This window comes from Miscanthus floridulus, chromosome 11 (assembly GCF_019320115.1).
Source record: "Miscanthus floridulus cultivar M001 chromosome 11, ASM1932011v1, whole genome shotgun sequence".
Classification (NCBI taxonomy): domain Eukaryota; kingdom Viridiplantae; phylum Streptophyta; class Magnoliopsida; order Poales; family Poaceae; genus Miscanthus; species Miscanthus floridulus.
This window is the reverse complement of record NC_089590.1, coordinates 43,222,377-43,239,616: the sequence shown is the minus strand read 5'-3', so window position 1 is coordinate 43,239,616 and position 17,240 is coordinate 43,222,377. Positions and strand designations below refer to the sequence as shown.

The window sequence follows — 17,240 nt, the reverse complement described above, 5'->3', positions numbered from 1 at the left end:
GCATTCCAAACAGGCTCCTAACTGTTTAATTCACTGTTTACTTGTTTAGGTCATAAACGACAATGCTGATATTTGTTTACCGTTTAAACGGCGGCCGTCTAGGCAAACAGCAGCAGACACACATGAAACAGTACAAACTGCCGCGTACAGAAGCAAATTTTCTCCTTCTTTCCTTTTTTTCCCCCCAAAAAAATGAAGCGGCGTTTCCTCCCTTGTTCCCCATGGGCCGTGAGGCCAGCCCATGAGGCCATGACCCCATCTATCCGTGGGACCCCTGACCGCCGTTCCCAGCTCGCCCTCGCCGCCGACGCATCAGGCCTCTCGTCCTCTCGGCTCCTCGCGGTCGTCCCCGTCTGAGCTGCCGCTGTTCTCCTTCCCCTCGTCAACGAGCCTGGCGACCCCCGCGCTGCCTCCCTCCCTCCATCCCTCCGTCCGGCATCCTTCGCCTCTTCCTTCCGCCTCTTCCTTCCGTCTGCCATCGCCACCGTTCTCCACCCTCCGCGCCAGCCTCAGCCGGCGCCCACCTCGTCTCTTCAGTCTTCACAGCTGGGTGCAACCTCTCGTTCCTCCTCTCTTGTTGATCCGGAGTGCCGGAAGTTATTGGTACGCCCTCGCCTCGCCTCACTTTTTTTTTAGAGAAAACGCCCTAGCCTTACTTCTCCCAGATTATTCAGATTATTGAAGAGCGAAGAACTCTTCCTTCAGCTTGCCTTTGTCGTAAGATTCATTCATCCGCCACCTCATAATTCTAATTTCACCCGAATCTTTCTTTTTTCAGGCAGTCTTGTTGCTGCCTGCTGTTCCACAGTCGACGAATCACGAATGCTAATGGTGTTTCTGCTGCTTGGAACTCGTTTTTTTTCATCTCTTCTGAACGAGGCTGTCCGGAAGATGTGTTTTTTTTTGGGTATTTCTCTGTATGCTGAATTCGTCCAATTATTTGGATTGTAGGAGGAAGAATGCGTAGAGGCACCATCGTACATCCACATTGACAGCAACAATTTTTCCTACAGAAAGTGAGCAACCGATTAGTTCTGCGTTAGTTCTTTCTCAATCTGTCCAATGTGGTTTGGACTTTTGATGAGACTGGTTGCAACATTTCCTCTTGTTTTCTGTTGTTATGGGAATGTTATACTACCTGACTTCCTGTGTTATCTTTTGGAGGCACAAGAGGCAGACAGAGGAGGACATACCTGTGTGTGAGTGCCAGTATGATATCTTGGATCCAGAGAGTCCATGTGGAGACCGGTGCTTGAACTTATTGACTAACACAGAATGCACTCCTGGCTATTGCCGCTGTGGTGTGTACTGCAAGAATCAGGTAGGACCTTGCTATTTTGGATTAGTGCTATAAGTATCAAAGTTATCTGATGCCTGATGTATTGGTTTTGTTCTGTATCATTGATGGTTCAATTTTCCTAACCCGGCGCTGCGAAGGGAAAGTATATGGTTTCAACATAGGGCGCCTTAATGCATGGATAAGGCAAAATTGGTCCATGGCACCGAAAGATCCTTGTTTTAGATAAATAACACCAAAAGATTTTGGTACACTTTAATATCACCGAAAGTTTTCAATCTTCGGCTTTTTAGCATTCTGTGAACTTCTCCATCTATTGCAGTCATCTGCCTTTACTCGGTTACTCCTCTGAGTCCACACCCAGTTTATCCTTTTGCCCTTGCAATACCCCCTTATACCATTATGGACATGCCGACATGCGCATACGCGCTCACTATCTTCTCAAATCTATACATGTCACTGGGTTCACCCTGGAACAGAAGGTTTATGGCTTGTTGGGATGAACTAGGACAAGTTGTTAGTTCAAACTAAAAATTAGTCAGCTAAAGTTAAGCTAGCTAAAAATTATTTGTGGTGTGTTTGAATCCCCAACTAAAAGTTCCATGGACACCTATCAGTTCCATTAGCTGGGCTTGCCCACCTAATGGACTAGTTGTTAGTTGGGGTCTAGACTAAAAATTATTCCACCTATTAGTTTGCTTGTTTGAATGGACTAGGACTAGTTTTTAGCCACTAGTTAGTCCAAGTGATCCACACAGGCCCTTATACAGTAAATAGCAAGCACATCTTGCACAGAGCTAAACAAAGTTAGGTTGGAAAGATAGGCTAGAGACGTAGAGTCATGTTCTTACCCATGGGAAATCTAGGAGGTCCATGAATTTATTCCTTTTTTTTTATACTTGATGGCAAACAAAAGAACCAATTTTAGGGTTTGAATTTTTGATTTCCCCAAACTTTAGGGTGCACCATCAATTCAAATAAAACTGAAAGGGATTCCTTACCTGCTGCTGGCTGGTTTTCCAAGACGAGGAGCATATGCCTGGGCAAGGGAGGTGGGTAACACCCTCATGCTGCAGGGACCAACCCTCCCTGATCTTGTCAGGGTGCAGGCATCAGCTGCAGGGCACTGTGACCTAGCAGAAGACTTTGTATGCGTCACTTGGGCACTCGGAGAAGAGGAGCAACAGGTCACGAGGGCAGGAGGGTTTGCCAGAGGCTGCTGCTCGGGTCACTCAGCCGAGGCGCGTTGAGTCATCAGGGTGAGAAGAAAAGAGTAGAGCAGATTGGATCTCCATACATACAGTTTCAAAATAGAAAAGCCATTGGACAATTGTGGTGTTTCTTGTTGCAGACTGAAATGGGAAAATGGAAAAAAAAGAACAGTGAGAATGCTAACAGAAGTTAGCAAAGTGCTAAAAAGCTTAGCCTTTTGTTCTTTCAGTGCTATTAAACTGTACCATACTCTCTCGGTGCTAGCTTTTCTAAAACCGGATCTTTGGGTGCCACAAAACCAATTTTGCCTAATGTTATTTTCTGAATGCTGGTAGAATAATGTAGTAGTAAGTCCAACATATGTGACTTGATTCTGAACTAAAATGATATGCATTTCTCCCTTCTAATTCGCTGACTTGAAATGTCACATTCAATCTTTGGACTTTGGAAATGCCCTCGAACCCTATGGGAATCAGTTCAGTACTCCCAGTACCAATTCCTGTGGCATCAAAACATCCAGATTCTGATAACCCAATTCTAGTTTCAAAACGCAAGGCCCAATTCTAGGTATTCAAAATCCAAATAGGGTGCTAAATTGGAATGCTAGGACATGGTGATTTCTGTCTGTGGTCATGTGCTGCATCTAGGGCCTGTTCAGATTGATGCCTGGCCAGGCAGCAAATCGTGGCCCCAGGCATCCAAAAAATCGGACGCTGGGAGGTCTGCCTGGCCCAGGCAGCCTTCTCAGGCCACCATCCAAACAGGCCCCTATTATTGATCCATGCATGTATTAGCAATTTAGCATGAGGAACAATTGGAGTTTTCCAGGAACCGTGTCAGTATTCTATATGACATTATTAGTTCATTTTTTTCCCTCAGTGCTTGTTTGGATAAACCCATTCTTCATGTGTATTGGAATGGATCGGGAGGGATTGAGGGGGGAAATTAGTTTGCCCTCTCCAATCCACATGTATTAGGAGGGAATGGGTTTGTTTGAATAATCCCTTAAAAAGAAATCAGATTCTAGGAGGTCTTGCATGTTGCTTATTCTTTACGTTACACTTAAATGGCAATTATGCTGACACTTAATCTCTGTGTTGGTAGCGGTTCCAAAAATCTCAATATGCCAGGACAAGACTTGTAAGAACTGAAGGGCGTGGATGGGGCCTTGTGGCTGATGAGAATATTATGGTGAATGAATTATGTTGGTGCTTTTTTTTTTCTTATATCCTCCAATATACTGAAGTGAATATGCTTAAGTAACTTGGAACTAAAAATGATTTTAGGCTGGTCAATTTGTTATTGAATATTGTGGAGAAGTAATATCATGGAAGGAAGCCAAACGGAGAGCTCAAACTTATGAAACCCAGGGTCTGCAGATACTCTCTCCCTTCTAATATTTGAATTGTGGCACACTGGCACTTTTTTATCTAGCTATAACATCTAGCTTCTGTAACTGTTAGGTTTAAAGGATGCCTATATCATTTACCTCAATGCTGATGAGTCAATTGATGCAACAAGAAAAGGGAACCTTGCGAGATTCATCAACCATTCATGGTAAAGTTTGTATTAAACGCACAACATATTTTAATTTCATTCTTGCTTCTTATGTGCGTGATTTGATTATTGAAATTTTCTGTCATTGACTTGTAAGTAATTAAGTCTAATAGTTCACAATTGAAGCATACAGCCAACCGAATTGTGAGACAAGGAAATGGAATGTCCTTGGGGAAGTAAGAGTTGGAATCTTTGCAAAGCAAAACATTCCGTTTGGAACGGAATTATCCTATGACTACAATTTTGAGTGGTATGGTGGTGTGATGGTGCGGTGCCTCTGTGGAGCTGCCAGCTGTTCTGGGTTTCTTGGGGCTAAATCACGTGGTTTCCAGGTGGGTGAACAAATTTATGATGTGCATGTGCCTTCCTATTTCATTCTTGACACTAGTGTTCGACAGAAGTAATCGCCGCTATCTTTTAGTTGTTATATGCCAATCCTCTTTGTCAGACATTGGAAGATTGATTGCACTTTGGTTTTCTGCATTTGCTCATTTGCTGACATAATGTTTTGAGCCTTTGTGCTATCTACTTATTGCTTGGAAGATTGACATTCTGCATCATTATCTGGTCATTTTTGCATTTCCTTGTAAGTTGATATTTGATATGTTCAATATGCGCCTAATGTTGCAGGAGGCCACGTACCTGTGGGAAGATGATGATGACAGGTTGGTTGCACTTGTTTGACCTTATGTTAGTCTCTGTACAATATAATAATGTTCAGTTCTTTTCAAAATATATTTGACATGGACCGATGAGAAGCTTTGATTCTACCTCATTCCGTTTCTAAACTTAGGTTCACTTGGATATCTCTGGGAGAAGTTTTATGTGCTTGTTTCTAATAGGCAAATAATTTTCTTTACCAACATATTTGCTTTGCCTGTTAAGATAAACTGGAAGAAAGACTGAAAACTTATTAAATGGCACAGGACTTCACATATTTTAACCAATATTAATACTACTTCATGTCTTGATTTAGCATCACAGAGAGAGGAAAGAAAATATGTTCTGATTATGTCTAGAAAAGCTAAACAACTTGCAATTTGGAATGGAGGGAGTACTATTTAGTGAAAATTATGCTTGCTCTGGTTTCCAGATCTACTTATCCTGACTAGTAAAATCTTTGATGCATGAAGATTTCTTTTATGGATGCAATGATTTTGAGTACCAATTATACAGCAATTTCTGTTGATCTGTGCAGGTTTTCTGTTGAGAATATCCCTCTTTATGATTCTGCTGATGACGAACCTACAAGCATTAACAAGAACATCCTCTTATCAAGTCATGGCATGGTTACCGAATACAGCAACATCAGCACAGTCCAGAGTACCGAGAATCCTGGAAACGCTGGAACAAATGAATTTGCACCAATTATTGTCGACGAACTGACAGCAAGCTCAAATGTATTAGCACCAATGAATATTGAACCATTGACTGCAAGCTCAAATGAATTCACACCAATGACTATTGAGCCATTGAATGCCATGCCAATGGTAGCTCATTTAGTCGAAAATGGGTCAACTGCATATAGCGTACAAGACACTCATGACGTTTCTCAGAATTCAGTGCCCAAAGCTGCAAATCATGCGAATCAAACTGGATCTCAAAACAACAGCAACCATTCAGCGTTGGTCCCTGTAAAGCCCGCACCAAAACGTCGTGGTAGGAAACCTAAACGCGTTGTGCACAAGCAGCTGGATATTCCAGATATTTGTGACCGGCTTACATCATCTGTGGCGTGCGAAGAAATACTGTATTGTGAGGTAATAGATTGCTATGATTAAAATTCCCTTCTCTCGAAACAGTATATGTAGTAGTGTCTAATAATGTGAAGTTTAAGATGCAACATTTAATCGATCTAATTCCGCAGGAAGTGAAGAATCAGGCTGTTTCTGAAATCGACGCCCTGTATGACGAGATAAGGCCTGCGGTTGAAGAGCATGAGAGGGATAGCCAAGACAGCGTCTCCACAAGCCTCGCGGAGAAGTGGATCGAGGCCAGCTGCTGCAAGTACAAAGCCGAATTCGACCTATATGCTGCAATAATCAAGAACATTGCCTCCACACCACTAAGATCGAAGGATGACGTGGCCCCGAGAGAGCAGAACGGATTGAAGTACTTGGAGAACGGTTCATGATTTAGCTTGAATGAAGCGCGAAATATACACGCCTTCAACCTGTAGTTTAGGAGTTAGATTTTTTTTACTGTGATTGGTCTTGTATTTAGGTAGAGAGCCATTGTAAGGTTACAGAGTTATAATAATAATAACGTGGAATCAAATCATATACACACATTCGATCTCATGATTATGTTGTCTACCTTGTTCAGGTTTGCTAACACGATCTGCAGGTGAGCGACACTGGTTGGATTGGATATCAGTTTATGAGCCGCGCAGGTGGATTGGTGGGCAAAATGGATCTCGATGGCATCGCATCTGCGCTCCTACATTAATTAAGAAGAGATACTGAGCACCATCTCAGAGCGTCAAATTTCTTGCTTTGGCGAGATGCACAGCTATTGGACTTTAGGCGAAACTATTCTTTTAATAATAATAATAGGTTATACTCCCTTCATCCACGAAATAATGTAATTACGGGAGTCGTGCCAGTCAAATTAGCTTAAATTTAACCAAGTTTATAATAAATAGTATTAGCATTTATGTCTCCAAATTATTTTATTATGAAAATATATTTTATGACTAATTTAATGGTATTTATTTTGTATAAAAATATTATTACTTTTTTACATAAATTTAGTCAAAATTCAAACTGAAACGAAAATTGCATTCGTTGCATTCTTTTGTGTGGACGGGGGAGTAAAAGAATAGGATATTTTTTCTCCGTAAATAGCGAGATTTGTTTGGAGTTTGGACTTCTTTCCCTTCAGCAAACAACGCACAACAGCCCGGCATTTTTCCTACTCACCCGCTTGCCCGCGCGCGCTCTCTCGTGCGGCAGCTGGGCGACCGCCGCCGCCGCCGCTGTCGCTGCCGCCCTACGCCAGGTGCCGAGGTCTTTGTGGGTACCTTCGCCAGGTCCTTCGCCGGGTCCTTCGGCGGCGACGAGCACGCACCAGGTATGCGCACCCTTTCTCCTCCCTGCTATGCGAAACCGAGCACCCGAACCCTAACTTAAGCTATCTGGCTATTTGCATTCGGATCTGTTCTGAGCACAAGTGTATACATGCCTGCTACCATCGACATTTTTTTTAAAAAAAATATTGGGTGTACATTTGCATTGCATGCTCATGTGTACACTCATGTCCTTTTACTTGCTCCGTCCACTGCTGTTAGCATAAGTTGATGTTGAACTTACTGTGTATTGGGCAATGAGACAGCATTAATTCTTGAAGAAGTTCCAGTTTGGGACAATAACATTGCCAATTTTCATCTGAAAACTGGGCTTGGTGATTTTGCTGAAAATACTATTCAGTGTGCCATGCTTTATAAATAAGGAGCTGACGATGAGTGATTTGCCCATTGAGAATTAGGGATAGCCCATACACTTTTTTTTTATTATTTATGTGTTCACACTTATTTGCTGTACTATCACATCATTGCCTGGGCATTGATTCCTTTAATTTCGTCCTTTGGTCATTTTTCGTATTAACAAATTTTATGAAGACTATTTCTGCTGGTTCAGGTGCGAATCATGGGGAAGTTTATGCATGACAATCGACTGCTTTCACAGAGCGAAGTAAATAGACGTCACTATAGTCTTGCGGCAGTTGCTGTCGGTTTGGGACTAGGAGTTGCCGGGTTATGCAAGGCATTGCATAGTGGTTTGTCCATACCATGGGTTTCTTCAAGGAATTTTTTTTGGGGGTCAGGGAGAGTATACTATGTTGGAGGTTTGCGAAATCTTGGCAACAATTGCTTTCTTAATGTCATCCTCCAGGTAAATATTGACTCTGTAATTCTACTGACATCCAGCTGGGTTAATGCTAAATAAGATAGCCTTTCCTTGGCAGGCACTTGCCAGCTGTGATGGTTTTATTTCCTTTCTAGATAATTTGCTTGCAACTGATGGTTTGCTACCTGAAGAAAAGGCTGTAAGAATGCCTCTTCTTCTTGCTCTAAGTTCTCTCTTGGAAGGTAAGATTGTTACTATGGACTATTGAACTTCTTATCATTTTCGAGATCCCCACTGTGAGATCTTGTCACAACTCTAGATTCAGTGTCCATCAATGTTTTCAGATCGTATTATCGAGGCTAGTCGTATGACCACCGATCAGACGATTAATTGTGATTAGTCGTCGATAAGGGTCGATTAGTCGGTTCTAATCGGTCTAATCGGCTAGTCGGACATTTAGTCGTCCTTGTGCCTAGATGGCCTGATCGACCATGTATATACTATATATATGATGTAAATATATGTAAACATGGCCATAATAAATAGGTAAATGTTAGAGGCAAGCAACCAAGCACAGCTTGGCATGTAATCATGTTTGCAATGAATCATTATCATGGTGATTTGGCCACTTACCTGTAACTGCTGCTTGCTGATGCCTGATGGTGACAGCTGACTGCTGACCAATATTGCTGCTGACTTGTGTCTGAAACTCTGAATCTGAAATTACAAAGAAAGAAGATAATCAGTTAAATAGGCAAAATAGCAGAAAAACAAAACTGTAAAGACTAAAGAAAATATAAAGAGTAGTAGACAATAGAGCATGGGAAAACAACTTAACCAAGTACACAAATTTAACAAATAGGAACTAACAGCAGTTTAGCACAGTGCACACTGTGCACAGCAGTACACAACATAAGTAAACTAATAAACTTAAACAAGTTCTTAAGTCTGAAATGGAAATAGTTCTAAACATCCAGTCCACTGATCCATAGAACCAGCAATTCAGCCATCTAGAGAAGTAAATCTGCGTCCACATGGAAGTCTTCATTTCCATCATTTGTTGTAGGTCCGCCTGAGTCTTCCTCCCCTCCCTGGTCCTCCATTTCTTCATCTGTTGCACTTGCACCTTGTGGCTGTTCTGGTGCAACTCTGTTTTCCTCTTCTTCATGATCACTGCTTTCAGTTGCTGGTGCATCTGACCTTGGACTTGGACACTTCCTTTTGTTATTCCTCCCATATGTGCGGGACACAGTATTCCTCGCACGAGCAGCAGCAGCCCTAGGCAAATTGCGGCCTCTAAGCTGGTCGGTTGCACAAACAGCTTCATCAACATGTGTCCAAAGCATATCACTGCCATTAGATGCATGAACTGGGATGTCTACCCACTCATTTTCCCATTGAAATTCTTCTAGCAGCAATGGGTTGGATTTCTTGCCTTTAGAACCGAGCTCACGAATTTTCTGAAACCTGAATGCCATCTTACGGTTGTAGCTAACAAATACCAACTTATTCAACCTAATGTGCTCCAAACGGTTCCTCTCTTTAGTATGCACCTGCAGCCATAGAAAATAGGAGCAAATTCATTAGATGGCTGCAGCATATAAGAATGCATTAGTATGCACCTGCAGCCATAGAAATTGCACTTACATGAGCAAAAGCGCTCCAGTTGCGCTCACAACCAGACGCCGAACAGCAGAGGCTTACAATTTGTTTTGCTAAACTCTGTAGCTCGAATGCAAGGCCACCAAAAGCATCCCACCATAGAACTGTAGTTGTAGATTACAAGCAAAACAATAATATAATCAGTAGCTCATCACATAGAGAATTATAGCTTAATTAAAAGAAAGTGCTGACTGCTGAACTGCTCATTACTTACTAGGATTTTTGCTATTTCTCTCTACTATTGCTAATCTCTTTGAGAAACATTCACCCTCAGTCCTGTCATAATCATCAGCTTGCTTGCTTATTTTCCTCGCTTCACTCTCATCAGGCACCATCTTCCATATAATGTCATTAAACATGCACCTTAGCTTTGTAGTTTGTCTCCTATCCTTTTCCTTTATGGCAAAGTACTTTCCAGGATTCAAGAAGAGGGCTGCTCCATATAGTTTTTGCTCCATCTGGTTCTCCCATCTCTTGTCATAGCATTCCATTACATCATTCAGTAATGATGATTTGTCTCGCAAAGTTTCCTTGATGGTCTTCTTTGCAACATCCATTGCTGCCATTATCTCAGGAGCTGCTGGTGTTTCATCACCATCTGCTATCCTCATAGCAATGAGAAGGGGTTGTGTTGCTTTTATACAGTACTCCACTTTTGTCCAAAATGGTATGGAAAGGATTGTGTTCTCAGCCTGCCGCCCTTCAGCACTTTTTGACAAGCTGTTGGAATGCCATTCCTCACTCACAAACAAACTCCTCAGCCCCTGTTTGTTCTTATGCATTGCTAATGTGAGATAGGAAGTAGCAAAGCAAGTAACAACAGGCCTCACAAGATCACCACCAATCTTCTCTCGCATAAGATCCAGAATCCTCCCATGCTTGTAGAGAAACCTACACACCTTCTTAGCCGAATTAATGCAAGAGCTAAACTCAGGTATCTTCCCAATGTCCTCCATCATCAAATCCAAACAGTGGGCAGCACATGGTGTCCAAAACAAAGTTGGGATCCTCTCCATAAGAATTCTTCCAGCAGCCTTGTAGTTTGATCCATTATCTGTGACAATTTGCACCACATACAACTTCCCAACCTTGTCAATTTGTTTCTCTAACAAGTCTGCTAACATAGAAGCATTGGCTATCTCACTTGAAGCGTCAACTGAACCTAAGAAGAATGTTCCAGCTGGGCTATTCGCAAGAAAGTTGATGAGATGACGGTGGCTAGTGTCAATCCATCCATCTGACATGATTGTGCAGCCATATTCCTTCCAAGCGTCCTCATGCTTCTTTCTCAGCTCCTCTGTCTTGTTCACTGCCGTATCAAGTAGTGGATTCCTAATCTCATGGTATGAAGGTGAGCGATACCCAGGACCATATTGCCCAATGGACTCAAGCATAATCTCCCAGCTTCTTGAGTTAATAGCATTCAATGGTATTCCATTCTCATAAAAAAAATCAGCCACATGGTCATCTACAATTTGCTTTGCTTCCTTGCTCTTTGTGGAGTACTCAAGAGTGGGCTGTGACATCTTGGACTTGTGCCTTTCTGCAACCACTTCTTCTGGACTCTTGCAAAGCAAAGAACTCACTGACTTGGGATGCTTCTGTGTTTGAGGTTTTGGTGGAGCAGAAACCACAAAGTTCGTGATTGATGCTTGAGCTATCTTTTTCGCTTGCTTTGATTTTGTCCCAGAACTTGGAACTTGCTTTGACTTTGTCCTAGCATTTGGTTCATTTTCAGCAGCAGCAGAAGCACCACCTCCACCTTGATATGTTTCTTCATCTGTTTCTGTCTCCACCCCAGTGTCCGCAGGTACCTGAACCTGAGTCCTTGACCTTGTGACCAAGTAACCATTCATCTCACGCCTAACTAGTTCAGGTGCTTCACCACATTTCACTGCATCAGAATAGCCCCCAGCAAGGTGTTGCTTGAACCTTTTAATGCCTGAAGGGACAACCTTTTTGCAGAAAATACATTGGATGAATTCTTTCTTCCCTATGTCTGGCCAAAACCCATATTTCCATCCAGGATCTGATGATTTTGCCTTCCTCTTCTTATCTTCAGCCATGGCAGCAAGATCTGGCGGCAATTTAGCTAACGCTTGAGCTATCAGAGATGCTTCAATTGGAGCAGCTGACGACGCTGAGGCAGCCCCTCCTGAGACAACTTCATTCTCAGGTAGAATTACCTCAACAACTGCACGCCGTCGAGCATCCTCTGCAGAGCGGCACAGCCACACAAATGTGTCACAAATTGGTGGCAACAGGCAATACACAGCAGCAGAGTAGCAGACATAGACAATAACCTTTAGAGGAGGCAGAGTGGTGGGACTGGTGGCTCATCTTGATGCTTGAGGCCTCCCGTGCCCGTCCTCCAGGCGTCGAGGAAGGAGCCTTAGAGGCCGGCGGAGCTACTGGGTCCCAGCAGGGGAGGAGACAGGAGCGAGCCGAGGTGGAGGCGCGGGCAGAGCTGCGGACGCCGGTGAGAGGCGCGGACGGAGCTGCGGACGCCCGACAGAGGCGCGGGCGGAGCTGCGGACACCGGCGAGGGGCGTGGACGGAGCTGCGGACGCCGGCGAGGGAGATCCAGAGGCAGGCCGGCGGCGGCTGCGAGAGAGAGCAGCGGGAGCTGGAAATGTGCCGTGCGGCTACAACTCCCACTAGGTCACTCACTCCTCTTCTTCTTACCCTAATGGGCCAGCTAAAGGTGGGCCGAATTCTGTAGCTGGGCCAAATTCTCCCTCCCACGAACTAGTCGTCCGGCTAGTCTGATCGGACGACTAATCGTGATTAGTCGCAACTTATCGGACGATAAGTTTTCTAATCAGTCTAAACTAATCGAGGGCCCTTATCGAGCACCTGGTTACGATAAGGACGACTAATCACGATTAATCGCGATTAGTCGTCCGATCTGAAAACATTGGTGTCCATTGCAAGTATTGCCCCTTTACTGCAGTAAATTTCAGGGGGTCCTTGTATTGAGATTTTTTGAATTGTATGTCAACCCCTATCCAGTACATGGCTTATAAGTTCAAATGTCAAGTGGGGTCCTCAGCTGCATATGCAATATAATGCATCCACCGGTGGTGGAATCCATACACCCTGTAATTTTCAACAGTGTTTTCTCCTATGCTCTGATCTTCTTGGGAATTGATGGGTCCTTGTTATTCGCATTGCTTGGATCCTTTGCCCAACATAATATATTCTTGGTTCTATATAAAACCACTGAATGGGACTTACTTTATTTTCGCTTTATTCTTCTGAAATTAGTCATGTCCTGTAAAATGTAAATGTATGACACTCTGTTCTTCGTGACGTCCACCATTTGATTAAAATGTTTTTTGGTTACATGCTCATAAATTGTTATTATTGTACTTGAGCTTTGCATGTTGCAGACTTAAGCATAGTTCGAGATGAAAGAACTGTGTTGAATCCACATGGAGTAATGCATGCTTTGAGTTTCTATGTTAGTCACTTCAATTTGACCAGACAGCAGGTATAATGTTTACTTCTCTATCTTATTTTGATATTTTAGTATTGTTTTAGATGAGCAGTCATCATGAGAACTAATTTTCCTAATAGGATGCTTCAGAAGCTTTTCTCCATCTTCTGATCTCATTGAGGGATGAATTTTCCCATTGTTATGTACCACATAGGAGTTCTCTGGCAGACATCACCCTTTCTCACTCCAAAGTATACAAGCAAAGGGAAGGTAACCTGCCTGAATGCAAGCGCTGGAAACAAAATCTATTTGGCCCCTTTGATGGGACAATTGGCAGCATATTGTCTTGCAGAAACTGTTCATCTGTGGTAGATTCCTATGCTTCTTATTTTGTCACTGTTAAACTGTGGGCTTATAAAAAAGTAACCTACTGTTGTCTTCATAGCTGAATGCATTTTATTCCCTCTATACCACTAGATACATAGATCTCCAGTGCATGCCCCTACCTTTTCTAGCTGTGTGGTAAAATTAAAGAATCATGATTTTTGAAGTAATTTAGCCAACCACGACTGATGCTGTTTTCATATTACCAATCAAAGTAATTTGGTGCATTTTGACAGTTAGCTTAAAATACTCCTATTTTGTTAACTTTTATTGTTCTGCCCTTGTTACATATCCCACAGCTTTCATTGGACTTCGAGAATTTCCACTGCTTGCCTCTTTCGCCAGTGCTTAATGCAAATGGAGATATTGTATGACTGCGTGAACCTTCCTAAATTTCGTTGCTGTGATTCAAGATTTTGTTTATTCATTTGCTGTGCATTTTATGCTCATTAATGGTATTTTTGTTTCTTCCATTTATCCTATGACATGACACTAGACCAGTGGGTGTAGCTTGGTGGATTGCCTAAAGTACTTCACTGTGGTGGAGCATCTTGACAATTATCGTTGTGATCGGTGTTGGCACATCATTGCTGCCAAATATCTGTCTCTTAAATCAGAAGTTGATGAGGTAATTATGTTCTACTTTGTATTAATTGTCACTGCACTGGAAATTCTATGGCATCCATGTTTTGTTATAAAATTTGACTTTGCAATGTTTAGTATGACAACTTCATTGATAACTGTTACAGGAAAAGGTTAGCAAGCTTCACACCTGTGTCGACTATGGCACTTGCAGTTGCAGGGATATGTTCCCCCTGGAGGAAATGCCTTGTTCATCATCTTCACGAGTAACAAAGCAGTTGATTATCAGTCAGTGCCCGAAGGTATCCAAAATTGAAGTACTTGTTGGGACTTACATGAACTGTCGTAAAATTAAGTAACAACCATATGTCCTCTTCCAGATTTTATGCATCCATTTGCTACGTGCTTCAGTCGGTCTTGATGGTGAGCCCATCAAACATCAGGTAAGCCTGCTGCTATATGCGAAACGTGGTTTACTCAATCACACAATGTAATTAGCATACCGAGTGATCAGTACTTCAACTGCAGGGACATATTTCTTTCCCTTTACTTCTCAATCTATCCCCATTTGTGGGAGGTGCATTGAGCGCTGGACCTTTAGCAACGAATGTGCAAAGAGATGGGCAACAAGCTCTCCATCTATATCGACAACTGAATATGCAGATGAGCTTAAATGTCTTACCTACTGGAGGGTACTTATCAAGTCAGCCGTGTAAGGAAGAAGCAACAAACAATAGTGGCCGTTCAATTCACGTGGTTGGTTACTCCACTTTTAAAATTTTACTACCTGATTTGGGTGGCAACTGGTAACAATCTGATCACTTGTCATTTTCAGGCAAATGTTGATGTGTCTAGTAGTTCATCATCATCATCACCGCAGCCATCAATGAGCAAGTTATATGGTCTCTCGGCCGTCGTTGAGCACTATGGGAAATGTGGAGGAGGGCATTATGCAGTTTACAGGAGAGTTGCATCGAATCCTGACCCTGATGATCCAGGGAAACCTCTTGCAGGCCTTGGCAGGCGGTGGTTTTACATCTCGGATGGCGACGTATCAGAAGTTTCAGAGGAGGATGTTTTGTGTGTGGAGGCCACGCTGCTTTTCTATGAAAGATTGTAGCCGCTTGTTGAGTAGCTAACATAGGCATCATAACAAAATTTAGGGCAGTTTTGTTGTGAAGACTGAAGAGTCGATGTTCTTAGCGGTACGGTAAGCCTCCAAGTAGAGGAGGAAACTAGCCGTGGCACAAAAACAAGGTATCTCGGCCTCTCGCCATGGCTGTTTTCAGCGTGATACATGGACTGCAGGCGTGTCCTAGGCATTTGATGGGTCCTGCAAACGGGAATGTTCTTCTTAAAAATGCAATACGTCGGGGAGGTCTTCCTATTAAGAATAAATCAGACCTTCATTGTTTTGTGACATTGTAAGCAGCGATTGGTGGATCATGTGAGTTTTGTTCTGATGAAGATGGAATCCGTGAATCAACTTTCGGCTCACTGTGTTTCTGGTTTTCTTTTGTCCTTTTTGACAAGGAGTTTCTGGTTTTCTATCAGCAGCATAATAAAAAAATGCCAAAATGCAGTTCCACTGCAAAGAGCCTTTTTTTTTTTCGAAAAAAAGAGAGAAGGCTGTATGAGAAGCCAAATGCAGAATGCAGTTTCAGTAGGACCGGAAAAAAAGGGGGTGATGTCTATCAGGAAGGACAACTGGCTAATCACGCCAATTGATAATCAGCTGTATTGTTTTTGGAATGACTCTATCGCTCTATCTTTAATCTCTCCTTTTGTTGGCAGGCGTTTCCAAGAGCTGGAAAACTGCAACTCTGCCGTAAGGGAAATTGTTTTGGCAGCCCCTCACGCGACGCAGCTAGGCAGCCCCCTCACACGATGCAGCATGCCAGCATGCCTTTTACCTGTTTTCCTGTGGTACCTGCCAAATGTTTGGCGAGCCAGCTTGCAATGCAAAACCAGCAGCCATTTATTATCTGTGGTATTCTTTTTAAAAAAAGATATTATCTGTGGTATTGCCAGTGCCAAAAGAATACAAGAATACCGCGCCGAATAGCACGATATATCGCCGTGACCGGCAAGAATGAAAATATCGCCGGTATATGCCAACTTGTGTATGGGCCAGGCTTTTTTGGGCCATTTGTGCCCAATCCCAGTTCCCAGCCCGAGTGACATACGAAACTTGATTCAAATTGAGCGGGAAGAACCATAGCCCTCAACACCATCTTCTTCTGTACATGTGGATCAGGATGAAGATACTGAGATGGGTATGAGTCTAGGAGCTCCTCTTCTAAATCAGAAATGGGTGAATCAGATGTTTTGATGTTTATGGAAGTTGTGAGTTGTAGGCTCATGGCTCATTATTTAGTGCTTATTATTACCTTGTTTGTGAGTTGTAGGCTCATGGCTGAAGTTAGAACAATCCACTGCAGAAGAGTTGTTATTTTTTTAGAGAGGAATACAGTAGGGGAAGCTCCAAATGTGGTAATATTAATACAGACATAAAAAGTAATAATTAAAGAAAAACGAGTGCATTCCATGGTTTTGAAAACCATGCTAAAATGAAAGAGAAGACCTATACATGAGGCTCACTGCCCACCTTAAGTGACTTGTGCAACTATTTGAAATGATGTGCAAGGAGAGGAGGGAGACATTGTTCAGAAGAAATGAGAAATGAAGCTAGTTTTCTACTTTTCAATTCAATGGATGGTCTTGTTTGATGAAAAATTAGGCCATTTAATCTTTGCTTCCCCACCCGCCATGCTGCAGTTGTGAAGGCTTCCATCAATAAAAGATTGCTGAAATTGGCCTTTGCTTGCGAAACATGCTTACAGGTTGATGAATAATGATGATCCCATCCAACTCCAAGAGAATCACAACATCTGATACTGAAGGGGCTATTGAAGAACAGGTGACAGGCATTTTCATCCACACAGATGTTACACACCATCAATTTTGTCTTTCTTTCTTCTTGAGGTATCTCTGTTATGAGTCTATCCATAAAAAGATGCCATGATAAGCACTTTTACCTTTTTATAAAACTTGGAATTCCATGTTGATGCAAAGTGTTGTTAGTGGAGCAGGTAACGTGGAACGAAATACATGAAATTTACTTGATGAAAAAGTTGTGGCTCCCCATGTGCCAACTTTCCTATACTATCTTGAAGAACTTGGATTTTGGATTGTAGAATTTGGAACTCCCAAAGAGCTTGCCCTGACATGGCAAATTGGGTTTTTGAGGTGTTATCAA

General features: G+C 42.6%; 3 protein-coding genes across 9 annotated transcripts; 2 read left to right on the top strand and 1 right to left on the bottom strand.

Annotated features, from left to right (window-relative positions):
* Positions 1-221: 221 nt before the first annotated feature.
* Positions 222-6,356, top strand: LOC136494946 (histone-lysine N-methyltransferase ASHH1-like). Of its 3 annotated transcripts, none has more exons than XM_066491115.1 (11): positions 222-603; positions 779-831; positions 952-1,016; positions 1,165-1,321; positions 3,614-3,700; positions 3,796-3,880; positions 3,973-4,066; positions 4,200-4,398; positions 4,697-4,731; positions 5,265-5,826; positions 5,934-6,356. In XM_066491115.1, the coding sequence occupies exons 2-11, from the start codon at positions 823-825 to the stop codon at positions 6,198-6,200; spliced, it is 1,560 nt and encodes a 519-aa protein (XP_066347212.1). In that variant the 5' UTR covers positions 222-603; positions 779-822; the 3' UTR covers positions 6,201-6,356. The 3 variants fall into 3 exon arrangements, with proteins under 3 accessions (XP_066347212.1, XP_066347213.1, XP_066347214.1); XM_066491116.1 differs by having other exon boundaries at positions 675-831; XM_066491117.1 differs by lacking the exons at positions 222-603; positions 779-831; positions 952-1,016; positions 1,165-1,321 and having other exon boundaries at positions 3,614-3,713.
* A 603-nt stretch (positions 6,357-6,959) lies between these two features.
* Positions 6,960-15,467, top strand: LOC136494945 (ubiquitin carboxyl-terminal hydrolase 27-like). 5 transcript variants are annotated; one of them, XM_066491113.1, is made up of 11 exons: positions 6,960-7,138; positions 7,705-7,959; positions 8,033-8,156; positions 12,969-13,069; positions 13,230-13,285; positions 13,699-13,767; positions 13,901-14,027; positions 14,149-14,283; positions 14,362-14,424; positions 14,510-14,737; positions 14,817-15,467. In XM_066491113.1, the coding sequence occupies exons 2-11, from the start codon at positions 7,714-7,716 to the stop codon at positions 15,099-15,101; spliced, it is 1,434 nt and encodes a 477-aa protein (XP_066347210.1). In that variant the 5' UTR covers positions 6,960-7,138; positions 7,705-7,713; the 3' UTR covers positions 15,102-15,467. The 5 variants fall into 5 exon arrangements, with proteins under 5 accessions (XP_066347210.1, XP_066347209.1, XP_066347207.1 ...); XM_066491112.1 differs by having other exon boundaries at positions 13,156-13,383; positions 13,896-14,027; positions 14,510-14,734; XM_066491110.1 differs by having other exon boundaries at positions 13,156-13,383; positions 13,896-14,027.
* LOC136494944 (uncharacterized) lies at positions 9,004-13,014 on the bottom strand. Its single transcript, XM_066491108.1, has 2 exons — positions 9,791-13,014; positions 9,004-9,680 (listed from the first exon to the last, which is right to left on the bottom strand). The coding sequence occupies exons 1-2, from the start codon at positions 11,640-11,642 to the stop codon at positions 9,526-9,528; spliced, it is 2,007 nt and encodes a 668-aa protein (XP_066347205.1). The 5' UTR covers positions 11,643-13,014; the 3' UTR covers positions 9,004-9,525.
* Positions 15,468-17,240: the final 1,773 nt, after the last annotated feature.

Excerpts from the sequence above, each read along its gene's own strand:
- LOC136494945 (XM_066491110.1), top strand. The coding sequence starts at position 7,714 with ATGGGGAAGTTTATGCATGACAATCGACTGCTTTCACAGAGCGAAGTA. Across the intron at positions 7,960-8,032 it reads TTCTTAATGTCATCCTCCAG|GCACTTGCCAGCTGTGATGG; the intron begins GTAAATATTGAC and ends TTTCCTTGGCAG. Across the intron at positions 14,284-14,361 it reads TTATCAGTCAGTGCCCGAAG|ATTTTATGCATCCATTTGCT; the intron begins GTATCCAAAATT and ends GTCCTCTTCCAG.
- LOC136494946 (XM_066491115.1), top strand. Across the intron at positions 1,322-3,613 it reads GTGTGTACTGCAAGAATCAG|CGGTTCCAAAAATCTCAATA; the intron begins GTAGGACCTTGC and ends CTGTGTTGGTAG. Across the intron at positions 4,067-4,199 it reads AGATTCATCAACCATTCATG|CCAACCGAATTGTGAGACAA; the intron begins GTAAAGTTTGTA and ends TGAAGCATACAG.
- LOC136494944 (XM_066491108.1), bottom strand. The coding sequence starts at position 11,642 with ATGGCTGAAGATAAGAAGAGGAAGGCAAAATCATCAGATCCTGGATGG. Across the intron at positions 9,681-9,790 it reads GAGAAATAGCAAAAATCCTA|TTCTATGGTGGGATGCTTTT; the intron begins GTAAGTAATGAG and ends CTACAACTACAG.